This window comes from Triturus cristatus, chromosome 7 (genome assembly GCF_964204655.1).
Source record: "Triturus cristatus chromosome 7, aTriCri1.1, whole genome shotgun sequence".
Classification (NCBI taxonomy): domain Eukaryota; kingdom Metazoa; phylum Chordata; class Amphibia; order Caudata; family Salamandridae; genus Triturus; species Triturus cristatus.
The window spans coordinates 762,730,240-762,749,520 of NC_140590.1; the positions used below are offsets into that span (position 1 = coordinate 762,730,240).

At 44.7% G+C, this 19,281-nt stretch overlaps 2 protein-coding genes across 10 annotated transcripts in view; one reads left to right on the plus strand and one right to left on the minus strand.

Moving 5' to 3' along the window:
• Positions 1 to 15,764, minus strand: part of ARL16 (ARF like GTPase 16) — a 33,200-nt gene extending 17,436 nt beyond the window's left edge. For 3 of the 6 annotated variants that reach the window (XM_085617513.1, XM_085617515.1, XM_085617510.1), the window contains exon 1: positions 15,538 to 15,746. The gene's annotated coding sequence lies outside the window, so the exon portion shown is untranslated. Of the gene's footprint in view, positions 1 to 15,537 lie in introns of all 6 variants that reach the window. The other 3 variants (XM_085617514.1, XM_085617511.1, XM_085617512.1) reach the window with 2 other exon arrangements.
• Positions 15,765 to 15,845: 81 nt separating this feature from the next.
• HGS (hepatocyte growth factor-regulated tyrosine kinase substrate) overlaps positions 15,846 to 19,281 on the plus strand; it is a 289,334-nt gene continuing 285,898 nt past the window's right edge. For all 4 annotated transcript variants that reach the window (XM_085617506.1, XM_085617507.1, XM_085617508.1 and 1 more), the window contains exons 1-2: positions 15,846 to 16,000; positions 16,457 to 16,541. In XM_085617506.1, coding sequence (XP_085473632.1) covers positions 15,877 to 16,000; positions 16,457 to 16,541 — 209 coding nt within the window. In that variant the 5' untranslated portion in view covers positions 15,846 to 15,876. The remainder of the gene's footprint in view (positions 16,001 to 16,456; positions 16,542 to 19,281) is intronic.

The following is a 19,281-nucleotide window of genomic DNA, read 5'->3' on the forward strand; positions in this document are numbered from 1 at the left end:
AAGTGTTTCACAAATACATAATGATAGCGCCGCGCAGCCAACACCCTACCCCGCCCCTCATGCCAAGCCTCGACGTGTCCCCGCGGCCCCTCGTGCACTTTCGACCTCCCCAGGCCTGTCACCCGGCTCCTACCATCTGCCGCCAAACTTTTGGCCTTGTCACCTGAGCCTGAAAGGAACACCCCTCCCAGTGTGCACTGTCCTCCTCAAGTTGCAGGCATGTCTGAATTCCACCCTTTGACCGTAGGCAATGCTGAACGTGACGAATCCTTCCACAGAGTTCATTTCCTCCCCCGCACATGCACTTAGTTCGGCCCACACATCCCGAATTACCCATAATAGTTTCTTCTGTGTTGCAGCGCCGAGAGGTCCCTTGGGGGGGTATGTGCTTTATAATAACTGCCACTACCTACGTCACTTAGATGTTCGGTGCCCCTCATATTGCGAGATCCAAGAAACTTATAACACGATTAGCTAAGTGTTTCCCATGCGTGACTTATATCCGGAAAATAATGCAATCCACATGAATTAGGGACATCCCATAAGTAACATCCCACATGCACGCGTGCATTCACGATGTTTATTAGTTAACCACCCAGAGGTGTGTGCACCAGCGCGTGAACTGTGCATTTCGCCCCCACTGCACGTATTAGTGCACGCGCTAGGTCACTGCCACGCTTTAGCAGAACACGTACAGTCCTGTAACGCCCTGAACGTCTCAGGATCGTTTAACAGACACGACAATGAGGACGCAACCACTTGTGAAGGGTTAGTTCTTTTAATGAAGGCAAATAACATACAAAGAACAAACAAAAGTTATAGTCACTGGAATCCTCCAGGCTAAGTACGTTACCAGCCCACAGCACGGATGGTCCTAACCGTCCTCTGCATATACGCCGATCCCGGCGTATGCCAACAGAGGGCAGAAATGAAATGGCCGACAATGCCAATCGGTAGGCTGTGAGGGGCACGAAGAGTGTTGGGGAGAATCGAGGTGTCAGGGAAACACCCAGCCGGGGTCTCTACCTGAAGGGAGCAGCCGCTCAACCTCTTCCTCAGACTGCACCGGGACGCGGAGTCACCTCCTGGTGATGCGTCACCGATACCCCAATCACAAGCAAGACGACTGAACCGAGAGCAGCCGCTCGATCGATCCTGTGGACTTCCGAGTCTGTAACGCGGCAAACACCTCCTGGTGTGCGTTACAGCTGGCAGTCCCTGTGTCTCTGGTCGGGCTGGGAGTTACGACTCCAACCAGCAAAAGCGCCACTGCGCTTGGCCTCAGCCGAGTCAAAAAGCGAAGCTCAATGGTTGACCGGTAGAGCTTCCGGGTCCTTCACAGGTGACGATGGGGCAAGACACGGCCCAGGGAGTAACGACTCGACCTACCTCCGTTCTTGCCTTACTGGAGCACCACTCCGGAACACTGCTCTTCACGAAGCAGGTACGTCGGTGTAAACACAATATCCGACAGCCTTGTACCTCCCCGTTCCTCCCTTTATAGGGCGTGTTTTCCTTGAGTTATGTAACAGCTCTCCTGTTTACATAACCTCTCAACCGCTAAGCATCCTGGGAGATGTAGTCCGTTTTCGCTGGTTACCGTTTTCCTCCCCTCGTATGACAGGAATTCTTGACAAGTCCTCACACATGAGGACACTGCAGTCTTCGCATGGGGCACCCTACTACCTATGTGGTAGGTTAGTCGATGCTAGACCTACAACAATTCATGAATTCCCGGGGAACCTAGTGGGCGCTTCCGTGCACCACAGGACACCACGCTTGTGCTTCTTGTAGGCAGTGATTAATTTGTAAATAAATAAGTGCCGGGGCTCTCGTCAGGAGGCCACTGCAGCCTGCACCACACATTACCACTGCCAATGATAGTAACAACACTACTACTAACCATCACACTCTTACAAGTGTGACAATTCGAACTACTTCAGGCTCCCAAAGCTACAAGAATGGCTTGGGTGGCAGGTAATGTCATTTTAAATGTATTTTGAATTAATAATTAACTGTTGTTTTGGTCATTTCTAAATTAGTCAGACAGCGCCATCTTGTGGTAGACTGTCACAAGCACCGGTGTTGTGCCAACCGGCTCAAATTAAGCACTGCTTGTAGCATATGTGTTCAGACCCAACAGGCTAACCTAGTGACTATGGACACCAGCTCCAGTTGGGAACAAAGGCAGTGTAGTAACTGCCATAATAGCCACGGAATGTGTTTATATAGCCACTGATTTATAAGAGGGAATGAATGACTTGCAGCAAAGTCAAGGGAGCATGACTTCTGCCATAATACAGAGGTCTACTAGGGGAGCTGGTGCAACATGGCGGATATGCCTGGAAAGTTTGGGAACATGGTATGCATGCATTTTGTCTGGGTCGATTGCCATCTCGGGAATGGTGCAAGATTTACTCTCAGTGCAAGCATAGGGAAATCCGTCTCCAGGGTGGCGATGGAAAGGGATCGCCCCAAAATAGATCTGATGCAAGACAAGAGGTTTCCTCACATGAAAAAAACATTTACCCTGTGAAAAAAAACAATAGACTTATCTGGTGCAATCACACACAAAAAAAAAAACCTGCGACAGTTTCAGCTGTGCAGGGCACAACAGAAGTGGCAGGATCTGTAAATCTGCAGCCGGAAAAAGAGCAAGCCTCGATCGGTGAATTTAATTTATTTTAAGAACTACTCCAAACAGCCTGTAAATGTGCGCTTAAGTTAGCAGACAGCGCCAGCAGCCGCAGGAGTGCGGCATTTTGGACGTCACCCTAACAGCAGCTCACAGTTAATGCTTCTCGGTGTCCCCAGCTTGTACTTCTGCATGGAAGCACCCACACGGGTTTGCATCTTGTCTCATTACATTTATGTATGTTGTTAAAATCTCATCTTATTGTCCTCAGTTAGACAACATCCAGTCGGCGAGGTTCATAAAGGGATGCAGTGTAAGCCCACTAGACACTTTTGCACAGGCAGTGAACCCCCTTTGCCACACCCCTCTTTCACCAAACCTAGAAAAGTAGCATTCTTTCATTGCTCAGTGTGTGATCCCCTCAGAGTGTTTCATGCGCACGAGATCCAGTTGCATCACAAAGGTTAACTCTGGATCCCTGGGTCGCCCCGAAACTCAGCAGGATCTGTAGCCCTACTAGGAACCATCACCTATGTGATCACTCCTTATGAGAGTAAGCCCCATACATTAATTCACAAGCTGTAAATATGTCCCAACTACTGAAAGTAACAGAAATGTTCTGAGTAACATACATGAACACTCTCCCAACAGCTCATGTCACTACAATACAGCGCTACATGCGCAGTGGGCCAGATAGTGGGACTTCCAGCATCTCCACATGGACATGCAGCGACACCCTTCTGGCAAGATTTATTATAGTCCATCATTCCCACAGGAAGCACAGAATCTGTGTCACACAATGGCCACAAGTGCCGAGGCGCTATAATCACGGCATGTTGATAGCGCTTTGTTATGATGAGAGTTATATATCCCTATGTCAGCTATGGGAAGCCAAGGGCATCACAGCTGTTGCACCAGAGTGGTGCATGGCAGGGGGTCCAGGATGACACTTACGCCACTTGAGCAGGATGGGACCAACCTTCAGGGCACTATCGAGCCCGGCCGCGGCCCCTGCATTGAGTAGGCCGTAGTATATCAAAATGTTTATTTGTGGTGTTGTGGGATGGGAAGCCTGCGTAGAAGGACCTGTGGTTCTCCCTGGGTCAGGACCAGGGAACCAGAAGATCAGCACCCTGGTCGCAGGCAGACCAGGAGCACAACCAATCAACTATCCCTAGCTTCCGACACAGCGCACCACAGGAAGGCAAGGACCATATCTTCACGTAGATGCCGGGTAGGATGAGGGGGGTCTTTGGAGGCCAGGTCTGTATGACTATATAGTGCCTCTCACGGGGGAGCTACCATGAGCTCCAGCGAGCTCCGATTACCCATCTAAAGAAGGGATTTCCTGCAGCTCATCTATGCTCATTTGTGGACTTCCAAACTAATTCATTAGTAGCTTTTGCCAATTATAGGGCTACAAACCACGGGCGAGGGAGATAGGACAGGCCTTGGCCCACCATGGGTTCCTGATCTCATTGGGTGTGAGTGAGATCACAGCGGCAGTCCACACTGTCTGTTGATCGGAGGCTGGCCTGATCTGCCTGTTCCTCTGGGGAGGCAGTGCCCTCAGACTGAGATAGCTCTGTTTTTCAGGTTGGACTTGTGAGGCTACTGAGGTTCTCCTCTTCAGGACTTGGTTCCTCTCGCTCATGCTGCATAAGCGCATGTGAGGCGCTGGACTTCCTTCTCAGAGTGCAGTGAAGCATCTTCGGCTCTCAACCCTTCAGCTCAGTGGCCATTGGGCCATCTACATCTGCATTCAGCCTTCATGTCCGGTGCCTACTTGCACTCAGCATGTTCAAACCTCTTCACATCTAGTTCTGCAAGCGGGCAAACCAAAGTGATCCTGGAGCGTGGACCTTCTTAGAGGGATTGGATAAGCACCCTTTGGGATCAAGTAAAGTTTTCCTGCTGGAACTGTTTGGGTGGGATTCACTACTCTTTTTGATGAGTTTTAAGAAACTCTTACATTTTGAATTCTAGATTCATCTGAAGGATTTAAGGACTATTTATGCTTTGTGTTTTACCCTGAACACTGCGGCATCCTGCATAAATAAGGTACTTCCTGCATAATTTTGGGCAAACATTAGGGCAAAGACTGTGCAGCTTCAACCCCCATTTCCCCAGGGCTACTGAGCTTTCTTTTTCCAGCACCATAACAGTTAATAAGGTGGCTCCTAAGAGTACTGATCCAGCACCGAAGCACTTATGTCAAGAGATTGGTTCACAAATCTTGCACCACTCTCTACTTGACCCATCCCATTGCCTAGCCCTGGACTGGTCATTCAATCTGGTAACAGACCTACTTTGAGGCACCATCCTCTATGGTTACAAAAAATTCCATATTCAAATCACATCATGATGTACTGAGCAACTCACTGTGAGTGGCGCACAGAGCCGGACTGGCCGTAGCGGGCACCGGGCAATCCCCCGGTACGCCGCACGGGTGGGGTCCGGTTTTGGGCCCCTGGGGGGCGTTTTTTTAATACAGGGCCTGCAAAATCGGCCTGTAACAAAAACGGCCGAAAACCGGCCCTGGCAAAGAGCTCGGCGGCAGGGGGGTGGGGGTGGTTTAGCGGTCGAGCACTTTGCCAGGGCCGGTTTTGGTTCCCAGTCCGGCCCTGGTGGCGCACCGTTACCGCAACAACAAACACACAAACCGCCTCAACCCATTGCAGCCATTCTCCGAGTAGATTCTGTGGCTGGTGCTGTGCGTTTATATATTTATATTCCCGTCTAACCCCGTTTCCCCCAGAAGGGAAGGGACTAAATAGTTATTGGCTACCTAGCCCTACTGGGAGTGCTTTCAATCCAAGGGGGTGTATTGTGTAGCCAAGCATCATTGATTCTGTTATTTTCTGTGCTAGCCATGACAGCCAGGTGTGTCTGCTCTCTCATAAATGCCCAGACCATAGATCTGCCCACTCGTCCTGCCCCATCACTCTCAGGATAGTCTTTAGGTATCCCTGGAGGTAGCGCACTTACCGCGGAGGAAACCCATTGTGTAGGGATCACCGTTCTCAACCTCCTCTGGAGGCAGCTTTATTTTACACAACCATTACCAACACTCCAACTCTGCACAGTTATGGCCTGAGTTCGGTGAAAACTGCCCCCATGGTAATATCCCTATGACGTTTAGCATTTCCTCCAGGAATTTTAGGGTTTCCAGTTACCACCACACTCTGAATCAGGTTATTAATTTTCTCTGGACTTGTGAGAGGGTTACTGACATTTGTGATTTTACAGAAGAGCTCCAACTACCCCTTCAGGTGTCATTGTAGGTTACAGTACCACGCCGGTATTCTGGGTAAAAGATTCAGTCAATTGGGTCTTGTGTTAGCATCTCTCCTCCCACACTGTTTTCCCGCATCCATGAATACTGCCTCTGAAGTAATCGCTAAATAAAAAAGATATTAGAACACCTTCCAAAGGTGGGAACTTCATTACTGCTTAATGCAAATTTTTTCAGTGCTAACCATATTCTCCAGATGAGGGATTCCTAGTTTCCCTAAGCACTGTGGTATCCAAGTTCCCACATTCTTCACAGCTGGGGTGAGTGTTCTCTCCATGCTGTGGACAAACATATTCCAATCTTGCACAATTGTGGTGAATCACTGAATGCTTTTTAGGTCTCGCCTGAGCCAGCACTTTAGCCCTGCTCTTGCGAGAGCTTTTGTAAAAGGGGGATTTGGAAGTGCAGACCAGCGCTTCCAGGCCGCCAACCTCAGTGCATGTGCGCCGGGCGTGCGCACCATTTGGCAGCCTGCGTGATCATTTTGCGGCCGCTTTGATGTTCTCAGTGAGCCGCGCGGCCACTGAGAACATCAAAGTGGCCGCGAAAGTGCACACCATTTGCCACCCCCTCCCTTATCCCACTTCCTGCTTGTTCCCTCTAGTGCTCAGCCCTTCCTACCTTCTTCCATCCACCCTGCCTCGCGTGTTTGCACCTCTCCCCTCCCCGCACGCACACTTGACTCTTTTCTCTCTTACCTTTCTGTCTTTCCTTCTCCTTTCACTCGGACGTTCCAATTTCTCCACAGCTTGCTTTTCCTTTCACTCTCTTAGGTCTACTCCTTTTTCTCTCTAATTTTCTTGTTTATCTCTCTCCCCAGCTTCCTCTTCTATCTTTTCTCTCCTAATTTTTGCCATTTTCAGGGACCCCTTCCCTCCTTCTTTTCCCTCATGTCGAGAGTGTCACTTTTTTCTCTTTTCCATTCTCCCCCTCGTCTTTCCCTCTCGTTCTACCTGCTTGCCTATCTCCCTCCCTCTTCACATGTCCCTCATCTTTCTTCCTCCTTCCCTCCCCATCACTCCACTCTCTCTTCCCCTTTCTTCCCGAGATTGCGCCTTCCTCCCTTTCGAGTTTACACCACCATTCCACCTTCCGCCCTCTCACCCTCCCCCCCCCCGCTGGCCTCTGATTAAATCGGGATTCGCCCAACATGCAAGGCAGGGACCCTGCCTTGTAAAAAAATGTAAGCAGCATTTGTCTTTCCCTTTGTTCTGCGTGAGAGACTCCGGCGGAATGTTAACCATCCGAGGTGGGGCCTGGGTACAGCCCACCCCCCACCTGCACGACTCTTCAGCTTAAAAGACTGTACTGGGTTATTAGTAAAATTACATTCTACTCACGCTAGGCGTACCAAATGAAAAGAAGTAAAATAGACAGCAATTAGTGCCTGGATGTCTTTTCAGAGGGGGTGCAGCGCTGGGAACCCCACGCCTCTCTGTAGGAGCGCACTTCAGTATGTGTGATGGAGTCTGAAACGTGAGCGTGTGTAATGCGAAGTAAGCTAATTGCCCTCGTGGGTGGGTTTCATGTCTTCTTAACTAGCATGTGTATAATAGCCCGCACCTGCCGCTAGCTTTACACAATACCATTGAAACTGTTCTGATGGGTTACAGCTGGTTCTCTATGATTGGTTGTAAGAGCTGTGTGGTTGTACTATGCCTTATGTGGGGCAGAGTTTGGGGCCAGTGCAGTGCAGTGCTTAAGTTGTAAAAAACATAAAATAAAAAAGTAGAGAGGCCCTATATTTTTTAGGGGAGGTCTTGCTTCACTGGCTTTTCTGACCTGAGCACTAGCCCTGGGGTTTACATAGCACATATAGTTTATCTTTTTCAATTCATTGAGCACTGCACAGAGCAACATGATATGCAACCAGCATGTGAACATAGAGACATGAAGATCTGTTTACATTAAAAAGTCGAGACGGAAAATAAGGTTAAATAACAAATAATTCTGTCTGATGTTATGTTTCTTTTTGCAGTTTATGTAGCATGAGCTTGGCCCAAGGGCTTCAGAGCGCTTTACATGAGCACCTTCCATGTGTATTTTTAGCCATCTCCGATATAGTTACACAGATCTAGATTACAAGATTGTACAGACAATGATTGCAGAACATCTTCAAGTTTCTATAGGGGTCGAAGTCGCAGAGGTCCGGCTTTAGACCCAAGCGCAGGACTGAGCTAGAAGTGTCTGACATTAGTGGTGCACGCTGTGGATCTCTGCTTGACTCAATTGAACACCTCCTCACTAACCACAGCCGTTATGTTAAACAAGCATTGGCCTCGCATTTACGCGAGTTTGAGCTATTGACATTGCAAATGACAATGCCTTTTATTTTTGTTTTTTTAACATAAATAAAAGGCATTGTCATTTACAATGCCAATAGCTTAAACTCGTGTAAATGCGAGACCTATTGCATTGCAAATGCTTGTTCTCTGATGCTGCAGTAAGCATTTAATGGTGATCAGGACGCAGGAACTGCTAACGCAGTGAGGTGGCAATGTGCTGGACAGGAGTTTGAGTTTGAGTTTAAGGGTTTTGTAGAGCGCTCATACACCTAGCGGTTTCTTGGCGCTAAATGGCTACTACTACTCAGGGGGCAGGAAGGTATGGGGAAGTGACCGTTCAAGAGGGGAAGGCTTGGGTAAAGAGAAAGGTCTTGAGGCCTTTACGGAACAGAGGGTACTGGGAGCAGGTTCTCAGGTAGATTGGAAGGGAGTTCCAAAAAGCTGGGGCCGTGGTCGAAAATTTGGAGCCCCCCCACTTCTTCCGTTTGAAGCGAGGGACCACGAGGAGGTGGTGGGAAGAAGAACAGGGGCAGCATGTTAATTTAAACATAAAAGAAATCAAGAAACATCAGGAGAACAATACGAAAGTTATTTAATGGCTAAAGGTTACTTTGAAGAAAGACAGATGTGCAAATGGACTCAGTGGCCGCACCATGATGCTGTTTTTTTCGTGTCTTGAGCGCATGCATTAACTCGAAAATCTCCGAGTTGGTGCATGGACTGCAGACAGCAGAAACACTGGACAATAATTGATTCATTGTGTTTTCCAGCCCTCCTGTCAGAAAAATGCACTTATTTTGTGATTTTTCAAGTGAATGGATGTGCAGAAGATGCGAAAACGAAAGCACAGACCAACGTCGTTGAGGCCATAAAGACGGGGGGATTGTGATTGAGCCTGGGGCTCAAATCCCACATCTGGAGTGCAAATAGAGACATTTGCAATACTTACTAAGTTGAATGTACTTTTATTGTTAAATAACTCAAAACGAAAGAAGTCTAAGATACTCTACTGCACAACTTGTTTTCAAGAGTTCACAATATGGCAAAGTTGTGCATTACCATTTGACGGCCTATTCACCTGGAGTTTAGACATGAACTCACAACACATAAGAGAACCATCTGAAAACTTGAAATGTATTACAACAAGCATTTGCAATGGAATAGGTCTCGCGTTATTAAAGTTTGAGCTATTGGCATTGCTAATAAGAATGCCACACCAATAGCTCATACATTCAGTAATGCGAGATCTATTGCATTGCAAATGCTTGTTTATATAGCGCGAACTCGGCCCGAAGGTATTGGAGCTCTTTACACCCGTTAAATTACCGAAGGACGCATTCATTTTTTGTATGCACGGGGAGATTAGGTGATTTGCCCAGAATCACAGGATGCGGAGTCGGCGCCGAGATTATTCAGTTCTTGCGCTTCACGCTATCAAGTTTTAAATGGCATGGACCCGCAGGAAGCGACCGCTTCTGTATTCCTGAGTTATTTTGCTGACCCACGGGTTCTCCAATGATCCCCCCTCCACGAGAAACAGAACAGGCAGATTTAGGCAGCCATCCTATGGGCCTCAGTGGGACGTGCATACAATCCATTTATTGGTTCATATATCTACTAATAGTTTCTTCAAAAGGGGTTTTGATGCATTTTCTTTTTTATTCTGCATATTGTAGTGCTTGTATTTGCCAGTTACATAACCCGTGCCGTCATCAGATCCCAAAGAGAAAGCAGAGTTTTTTCACTAGTAGAATAAAAACGACTTTGCTAGCTAGAAGAAGCTCACCTATCTTTATGGAATGAATAAAGATTTGAAACAATTGACATCACCACTTTCAAACTGTTGATTTATATTGGAATCAGATTTTGAATATCGCTCACGCGATTCTTCCGCAGCTGCGCCAGGAGGGACGTTCCTAAGTGTTGAGAGCGCATCACATTTAGTTACTACCAACACTCCTATGATCAGAGAGTGATACCTCCTTGGCACGCTACAACCTTTTGATACTTTACAGACCGCTTCTGCGCGTTCAACTTCCTTGTTTTATCCTTCATTTATTTGTTTCCCTGTGAATTGGATCCAAAAAAGAAAAACACTTTTGCTGGAAAAGTCGTATTTTCTGACATTTTTCTTTTCCAAAGTGCAGCCTCTAGAATAAAAGGTTCAAAATAAATAACTAAATAAAGCAAGACAGAGTGGACGCAAAGTGACCAGATTGATTTCATTCACACCCAAATATTAGCCCCACTTTACAGAGTTTGCCAGTGAAGCGCTACTTTTGTTTTCTTGTCTCTTTGAACAGCATTGTTTTCCCCAGGTGGGGAAGTGCACCAATCCTGGAGGTACTACAATGCTTGATTGATGGGTGGATCTGTATTCACGGATGTGGTCTTTTTAAACCGTATTGCTTACATTTTGTAAGGATAAAAGCAATGGACATTAAAATGGGTCCCTTCTGGGCCCTGTAGTCATGTCCTTACCTTTTCAGGCAAAAGCACTGTATGATTTCTGAATAGTGAGTGTAAAAGCGTTAAGGTAACCAGGTTGTTCCTGTTTACATTTGACATGCTTTACTCAAGCATGTATTTCCTATGAGTGTTTGCTTTTTCCAATATGTTACTTTTTTGTTTTAGGCAGCATATTGCTCTTGTTTAGTGCGTAATTTGAAATGAATCGCATCCAGGTGTTTATAGCGGGCCACACTTGGGTTGTAGTTGAAGGCAGAGCTAGTTTCTCTCAGTGGGGTAGTATGGTGTTTAGTGGGGGAGAGAATGTAGCACTATGGTCAGAACTGCCAAATTTGGAACTGGGGAACCAGGCTCAGCCTTAATTTTTTTGTTTGATCCATTTGTTAAGAGTTTTGTACATAAAATAAAACATTTGACAATCATCGGAATTATCGTATGGAACCAGTAGGCAAAATATGCAAATCAGCAGCATGAAACATCACTGTCATCGGTTTTACCTGGTTAACAACAAATGGCATACTCCATCTATCACTTAACATTAAACCTCCTTCAGCGTGGCTATTTAACCAGGTTATGATACAGTATAACTCCACTATGCGTGTACATATTAATTGCATATATACAACCCACATGGCTTCACTTTGCCATGTCACATCAGTCTGCATATTCAATCAAACAATCTTATTGATAATGTCTAACGCAGTACCAAAATCAGAGGGGGGGTAGGAAGGGGAGCAGGAGCCTTATAGAGTTAGGCAAAAACATGGACCTCCATCAGTATGATAAAGTACCGTGTCTACAATCATACAAGGCTCAGCCTTCATGACCAGTCCAGGAGACCACTCTTCTGAGGGATTATCCTAATGTTGCAAAAAGTGTTAATTTAGTATTCAGAAGTGATTTCTATCCAAAGAGAACCCCCAACCATGGTATTAAGTTTTAAATTCTGAGTGTGTGCTTCTCCAGACCAATTACTATTAAACTATACCGCTTACTAGCATGGTTGTCATGCAGTCCTTGGTCTTATGTATCCTATACAGTGATTTATACATGTATGATTGTTAGTCTCCATGTAATATGTGTGATATGAAGTGCTCCGACACCCTATGAGTGGCACTGTAAATCAAATTAAATGCATCTGAGAGAGAATGTGGTTATGAAGACTTGAGGGGCACTGGTGAAGGGTAGTAGTGAGGGAATACGTGGCAGAGGTTGTCATTACTGGGCACCAACAAACATTGTTGCACAGGGCACCACCAGCGTTAAAGCCAGCTCTGCCCTTGAGCCCAGTCTGCCTCACCTATTAGTATTGGTTCAGTAGTAGTAGTAGCTGCAACTCACCTGAGATCGGCATTGCAGGATTTGCAGGCACACCAAACTAAGTAAGCAAACTTCACAGTCTCTATGCTTCATGCACAAGTACTTTTAACATGAGCTGCCTGCAGGAATTATGCAGCAAAGGAGGACAAGATTATGCTGCAGTGTTGACTAAATTATGCAGCAAAAAGGCAGCAGGGTAATGCAGTATATTTTCTGATACTTTATTATTTTGAAATTTGTACACATGCTAAATGTATCTGGAAAGATTTTGTTTAATTAGTACCAGTGTAACATACAAATGCAGCAATGAGAAAGGTGATTAGTCAACCTTTGCAAAGGGGTGTCCACTTCGCAGAAACACTAGTCACATTTTTTGTAAATTTTGATCAGTCTGAGCTACAAACAATTTATTAGTTAAAAGTGTCGGATTATGCAGCAGATGTATTATGTGGCAAATATGGTAGAGCCATAATTATATAGAATACATTTGCAAACTCGCATATTTTGCCATTCATGTTTGAACTGCTCTTGTGGAAAAAGAGAGGAGAAGCACGGATGAAAGAAACTCCATGGCTCAGAGACAAATGGCTCGTGCTTCTACTTTTAACCGCATTTGGGACATTCTGTGATTGGAAACATATCGCACTTTGTGAATGTATTTTTACGTCAATAACTCGTATTATTCCTTAAATAATCATATGTACCTATTGGTTGAATTAAATAACAGCTGAAACTCAAACTGGTCAGTGAAATACCAAACAAATACAAAAAATTGGGATGTTTTGCGCAATCTGGCCACACCTCTGACTCCGCCCACTAATCCAATCCTCGGGTTATTCCTGTTCTCTGAGTCTCCGCCCACAGTTCCCCTACTATTTTTTGCCCACTTCGACTACTGAGACGGTTACACAGGTTACAGAAGTGTGCTCTCTGTAAAGCAGTGCCAAAAGCTGCAAACATAAAAAAAAGCCTGATGTCATAAAAACCTTTGTCTGTGCTAATCTCTACATAAAAGATCAATACTTGTATTTTTAGAGAAATAAATGTGACCCGTTAGGTCTATAATAAACCTCGGGTAAAATATGTATATAAGAAATATGATTGATGACTGACTCGCTAACACTTGATTTTGATGGGAGTAGTAGCTACTCAAAGAACATTTAATATAACCAAATCTACTAGTGCTTCTATTTCAGAACACCGAATGTATTCATACCATTAAAATGTTGTACTTTTCTTTCTGATACATAGACAAATTTGTAGTGCTCATTAGCAATCACACAGTGATAATGGTGTGGTATGCATAAACAATAATGAACAACTGGGAAGCAAGCAGCACAACTATATCTACACTACATAACATTGAATTTAAAGTTTGGGGTTTCTGGCCTGCTTGTTAATCTGTTGGCAATGGTTTTAACCTTATCACATTTTGAAAAAAGTAATCTTCTGGACTAACAACAATGGAAGCACAACAAAAGTGTGGGTAAAAGAGCATCAAATTATCACCAGATGAATGTCAGAATAAGGTGTCAGTAGATCACAGATAGCAAGGAAGTAGTGTTAGTCCATAATAAGTAAAAATAAGTGCTCTATCTTTTTTGTTTAGATCCCTTGCGACATGTGTTTTTTTATTCAGTTTAACTGGATTTATTGAACTTGAAATGATAAATAATGGGGCATATAGGGCAAGAGCTGTCAGAAAAGGAACATCAAAAATGGAGGTTACTGGAAGATTCAGCAGTGGAGACATAAATAGGGGCAAGCCAGAAAAGTTGAAACACAAGTGCAAGAAGCAGGCTTAACAGCTCTCGCCAACTTGTCAAAATGTTACGGGAGAACTCAATTGATCCTATCTACAGACAGCTTTGCCTCTCACTCAGTCATTGTATGATTACAAATGAAATAGAAGTACTATCAGCTTTTTCCTACTTTCAACAAGTCAAGAGTGCATTAAATCCAACAAGCTTCCTGCCACTGTATTCCAGAATCCATGCACAAAACAAGCAACCTTGGCAATGCCAATATGTCTCGCCTATGGGCGAGCTATCGACTTTGGCAATCGGGTTAGAGTGGGTAACGGGATGCTTCATATCGATTTTTACATATATATTTTTTTTTAGAAGAAAATGGACCTTAATTCAGCGTAACCAGTGAATTGCAAAGGAGTGGGACACTAATCTAACTTAATTAAACAGTACATGGTCCATGCGCCATAGAAAGAAAAGGAAGTGATGCATGGCAGGCAGTGCCCAATTAGAAGCCATCAAAGAAGAGTGCCAATTATGCCAACAAATGATGAGCAATAGGCAGGTTCCAAACCTATTTCAGAAGACAAAAAGTCTTGCAAGCGAGAGCAAGTTTGCATGCTCGTCCTAAAAAGGACTCGGATTTACAACCATTACATATCTACTTACATCTATATACCCTGCTACCCTTATTGGACTCTTTTCCCAAATTGCATTGTCCTCATTCAGCTTGTACACAAAATTGCATGCTCTCTATCTTAGTTGACATGCACTGGAGTGAAATTCTCTGTCTTGACCCACAGCCCATAACCCCTTCCTTCTCACAAGCCAGTATTTGCTTGACAATCTTCTACGTTTCCTGTAACCTATATATTTACCCTACCAATCATTCGCAAAATCTGACCTACCCCCGAAACCCACAGCTAGCACAGACCTCCAACTTCCTAGTGGGAGCTTCTTCTAATCTACACTATCTATTCACCCCACCAATAGTTCTCACGAACTAACATATCCCCCACCCTCCACTAGCTAAGTCATCTAACTACCTCCGATTCGACCCCAAACAAATTGGCTAATCCATGTAAAGGTTTATTCTGACAACAAAAGTAAATTTACTATCTAAAAACCATTAAATTAACCACGAACCTTCGGCTCCAAAGTAGCGTGCTACAATAGAGCGCTTCAACACCTCATCATAAGTAAGTGTTCCACCCCTCAAATTATTTACATATTTCACTATACGAATTCACCACTAATCCTTTATGGGTACCAGAGCAGTGTGTTACTCGCCGAAAAAGCGACACGGGGGTGGTAAACGCTATATAAATGGAATTACAATACATCAAAGCAATTACAATCCTTCAACGGCAACAGGAGCAAACCCAAGAACCTCACCCACACGCCCTTGAACAGGTCATTTTTTTGTTTTTTCAAAACTACGAAGATATAGCAAAAATTGTGTTTTCAAAACTACGAAGATATAGCGAAAATTGTGTTTATGATACATCTAATACCTTCCCTAATCTAGGATTGCCATTTCACTCCAAGTCAAAAGAAAACCCCTTTTCCATGCCCAGACTCTTTACCACACCGTATTTCGGAGAGTCGAAGAATAGTTTAGTTGTGCTCAATTAACTGGAATATCGGACCTAAAAACAATGATTTGCAGAATGGTAAAAAAAAACACAAAGTAAGGAAGGGAAGCGCCCCAGTGACAATTGTAACATTGTTAAACCACCGCAGTCGTGACCGGGGTCCCACTTTATCCATGCCCTTCGACCATACCTTGCTACGTTCTGTACACTGAAAGTATTCCTAGATCACACTTTTAACATCACCAGAAAAACATGAGATTTATACAACCTCGGTCCCACACTTCCGCCACTCCTCTGAACGGTAAACTCAAATTCTTCTTCCTGGATACGTCAGCCCAGCACCGGGAAATGATTGGCTCCCACTTCCATTCATCCCTTTCATTCCAGATATCAGCGTAATTTAGACCAATCAGTGCACTTGCCCTACCCCATGTGTCATGAATAGCCCATTTATTTATTTATTTGCTATGGCTGTGTACAGTTGCATGCAAGTTCCACCTCTAAGGTTCCGGCGGAAGAAACCAATGAAATGCACCGAATTTCTAGTGGTCCCGCCCCCTCTTCCTCCGAGGACCCCGGAGCCGGAAGTAGAGCCAGAACTGATCCAAGTGTAACCATGGGTAGAGGCGGTGGAACCTTTGAGCGGCTGCTGGGTGAGTATGGGGGTACCACCCCACAGATGCAGTATGTTGTCACTTCTCTGGACTGGTCTGTGAGTGAGCGTATGACATCATAGAATGAACAGAGGTTGGCAGAGGGACAGCTAAAAATGCTCCGACGGGTGCTATGCTTTTCCATTACCGAGTCATATACGTGGGTTTTCCACCCGTTATTTACCTACAGTACCACTCTTATCCAGCATAGGGCAACTACTTCTTGTCCAGTATAGGGGCACGACTTCTTGTACACTTTAGCGTTGGCTTGACGTTTGCTAGTCCAAACCGGTTGCCCTCTAACTCATGTCTGCCCTGTCTTCACCAATGAGCCCAATCCTGATCCCATAGTATTCTAATAATCAGACCCGGCCTCGGCGTCATCTTGTATGTAAAACATCATCTTAGTCATTAACCTGATCATGTTATAAGTATGATCCTTTTACTTGTCCGCAGAAAAAGCCACCAGCCAACTACTTTTGGAGACCGACTGGGAGTCCATCCTCCAGATATGTGATATGATTCGCCAGGGAGACACCCAGTAAGTATTGTAATCTGCGCGTCTTTAACCTTATATTTTTTTGTTGGTACTATGCCATCATGCCCTTTTCAGTCTTCCTGCAACCGCCCCAACGTCCCTTACGGAGCTAAAGTCGCTATATAAGCATTAACTAGAGCCACGATGTTAGATTACCAGGTAATTAAGGATCAAGCGCCTGGAAACAAACAAACTATAGCGGAGCGTGTAAATTGCAAAACTAAAAATAAATCCGCGGTAGCCACAAAAGTATGGCTCTCTAAACCCCAGTCCACCCTTGCAAATTCGCACCAGTTTGGCTGTTAGATCAATCAATCAATATTTGCTTTATTCGATTCAAGTATTAAATCATAAAAGCACAAGAAGTATCATTCAACATTTAAAAATAAGCATTCATAAGTTAAAAGTTTATCAAACTATAAAACGGATTAAAATCCATTACAATTACCATAGGTTTGAAATAACAGACAGATTACAAAGTGTTAGCCGCATGCTCGGGTAGTAACAAAATCATCATGTGAATCAGTTAGTTTAAACAAGAATTGGACCTTGCATCGATGACCTTGTTCTGACCACCCCTTTCAGATAATTGCAATGTGACTAGTGCCATTTTCATCAGCTAGAGATTGAAGCCTTATAAATGCGGGTCGACATTGCCTCAAGCCTAGCATCTTCAAATAAGGCACAATCCATCTTCTCCTAAGTACAGTATAAAATTTACAAAAAAAACATAATGTGAATTGTCGACTGATTAGATACATTGTCACAAGGACGCCCAGAGAGAGCGTGACCAGTCGTTTCATTGGGGAAATGTAACCAGGTTGTGAAAGTTGCCTATGCGTAGGCGTGTCAGTAAGAACCTATCATAATTACTTGGGGTACATAATAAATACGGTTGTATCCCTGTTTGAATCAAGAGTAATTGATTGGCTCTGACTGTCTGTTTCATAATGTTAGAAGACAGCCTGATCGTCTCCTGGTGATTTAAACATAATGTTTTTAGGTCCTTCCTCGAGATATGAAGCATGGAGTCAGGATTGTCTAACAACTCAATGTGGTCAAGGTCACCAAAAAATGTTTTAATATAAGCGAGCCAGGGGATGTAATTTACCTACTGCAGTTTCAAACAATCTAAAAGACCTTCCCGATTTAGGCTGTAGACACACCTGTCCAGACCATATGCCATAATAAAATCGGCTGGATTTTAATAAGGTCGGACAGGTATGGCAGGCCCAGTTCGGCATGGCAGATGTAAGTAGCTGTGTATCTGGGGCAGCCAAGAGGTATCTCAGAAAACTATTTTCAACTTGTTGGAGTGGCTCCACATTTACATGCCCCCAAATGCCAGCCCCATACAAGGCAACAGAGATACATTTGGCTTTATATATTACCAGGATGCCATCAATAGGGCGCTTGCCCAACCTCCTTGCAAAATTAATTAAATCACCTGTAGCTTTAGCAAAAAGTAATTTTCTGCAATTGACAGCTTTTGCCCACAAACCCCTATTGTCAAAAACAACCCCCAGATATGAAAAATGATCTACAAAATCAAGTTTCCCCGCTATGTATGAAAATATTGCGGCACTTTACACTGGGCTTACTACGTTTCATGACAAAGGTTTTTGAGATGTTAACTTTAAGGTCCAGGCTTGACATATAAGATACAAAACTCGTCTATATTTTTTGCAGACCGTTCAGGGTGCGGGCTAAAGTCTTTCAAGCTATTTATATAGAGGGTAAAAAGGAATGGAGCGAGCACACACCCTTGCCTTACCCCCTTTCCAATGGGAAAACTATAACTAAGCTCACCCGTTCTGCCGTAACGAACCCTGGCCCGGGCCTCTAGATAGGATTGTTTTAAGAAATTAACTAATTGACCTTCCACCCCCATTTCCTCTAGAATTTGCCAAAGCTTTGAGTGATTGACACAATCAAATGCTGAGCTCAAGTCAGCAAACACATATACAGACTCCCTTTTTTTGCTTGGACATATTTTCCTGTAATGAGGCTCAGGTTCAGGCTTTGTTCGACTGTGCCCAGACCAGTGCGAAATCCGTACTGTAAGTCTGAAATGATACCTGTATCCTCAGCCCACGTCTGCAATCTATTTAAGACCACCCGCCCGGCGACCTTTACTAGGGAGTCCAGCAATGAAATGGGGCGGTAACAAGCTGGGTCATTGCGATCACCTTTCTTAAAGATGGGAACAAGGGTGGACTCTGTCCAAGTCGAAGTACAACATTGAACACAGCATGCCCTTAGGACCAATGTTAGAAGTAGATCCCACAACTTAGGGCATGATTTGAAAAGGTCCACGGGTACACAGTCTGGGCCCGGAGCTTTGTTCCCCGCGCTAGCGTTTATAGCCTCAATCACCTCATCCACCTCCAGATTGAGGCGGATGGGGAGATGGCTACAAAGGCTCATACCCGGGCCCACACCAATGGCGAGAACAGAGCCACTGCCATGTAGTCTAGAAAAATGGGACACCCATTGGTCCTCCCCAATTGTATTTTCGAAACTAGGGGAGTATTTGGGGGCCAAGAACGGTGCATTCACAGCCTTACAAAAGCCTTTCATGTCCTTTAAGACAGAGGCATGCCTAAGTGCCTGCCACAATTCAGTTTGAATGGCCTCTTTACGTACCCTAAGGGATGTTTTATATGCCAGCCTTGCCCGTTTTATTTCATCCCGATTTCTAGTCAGCTTATGCAAGGCCGATATCAGGACGGCATGCAACTTA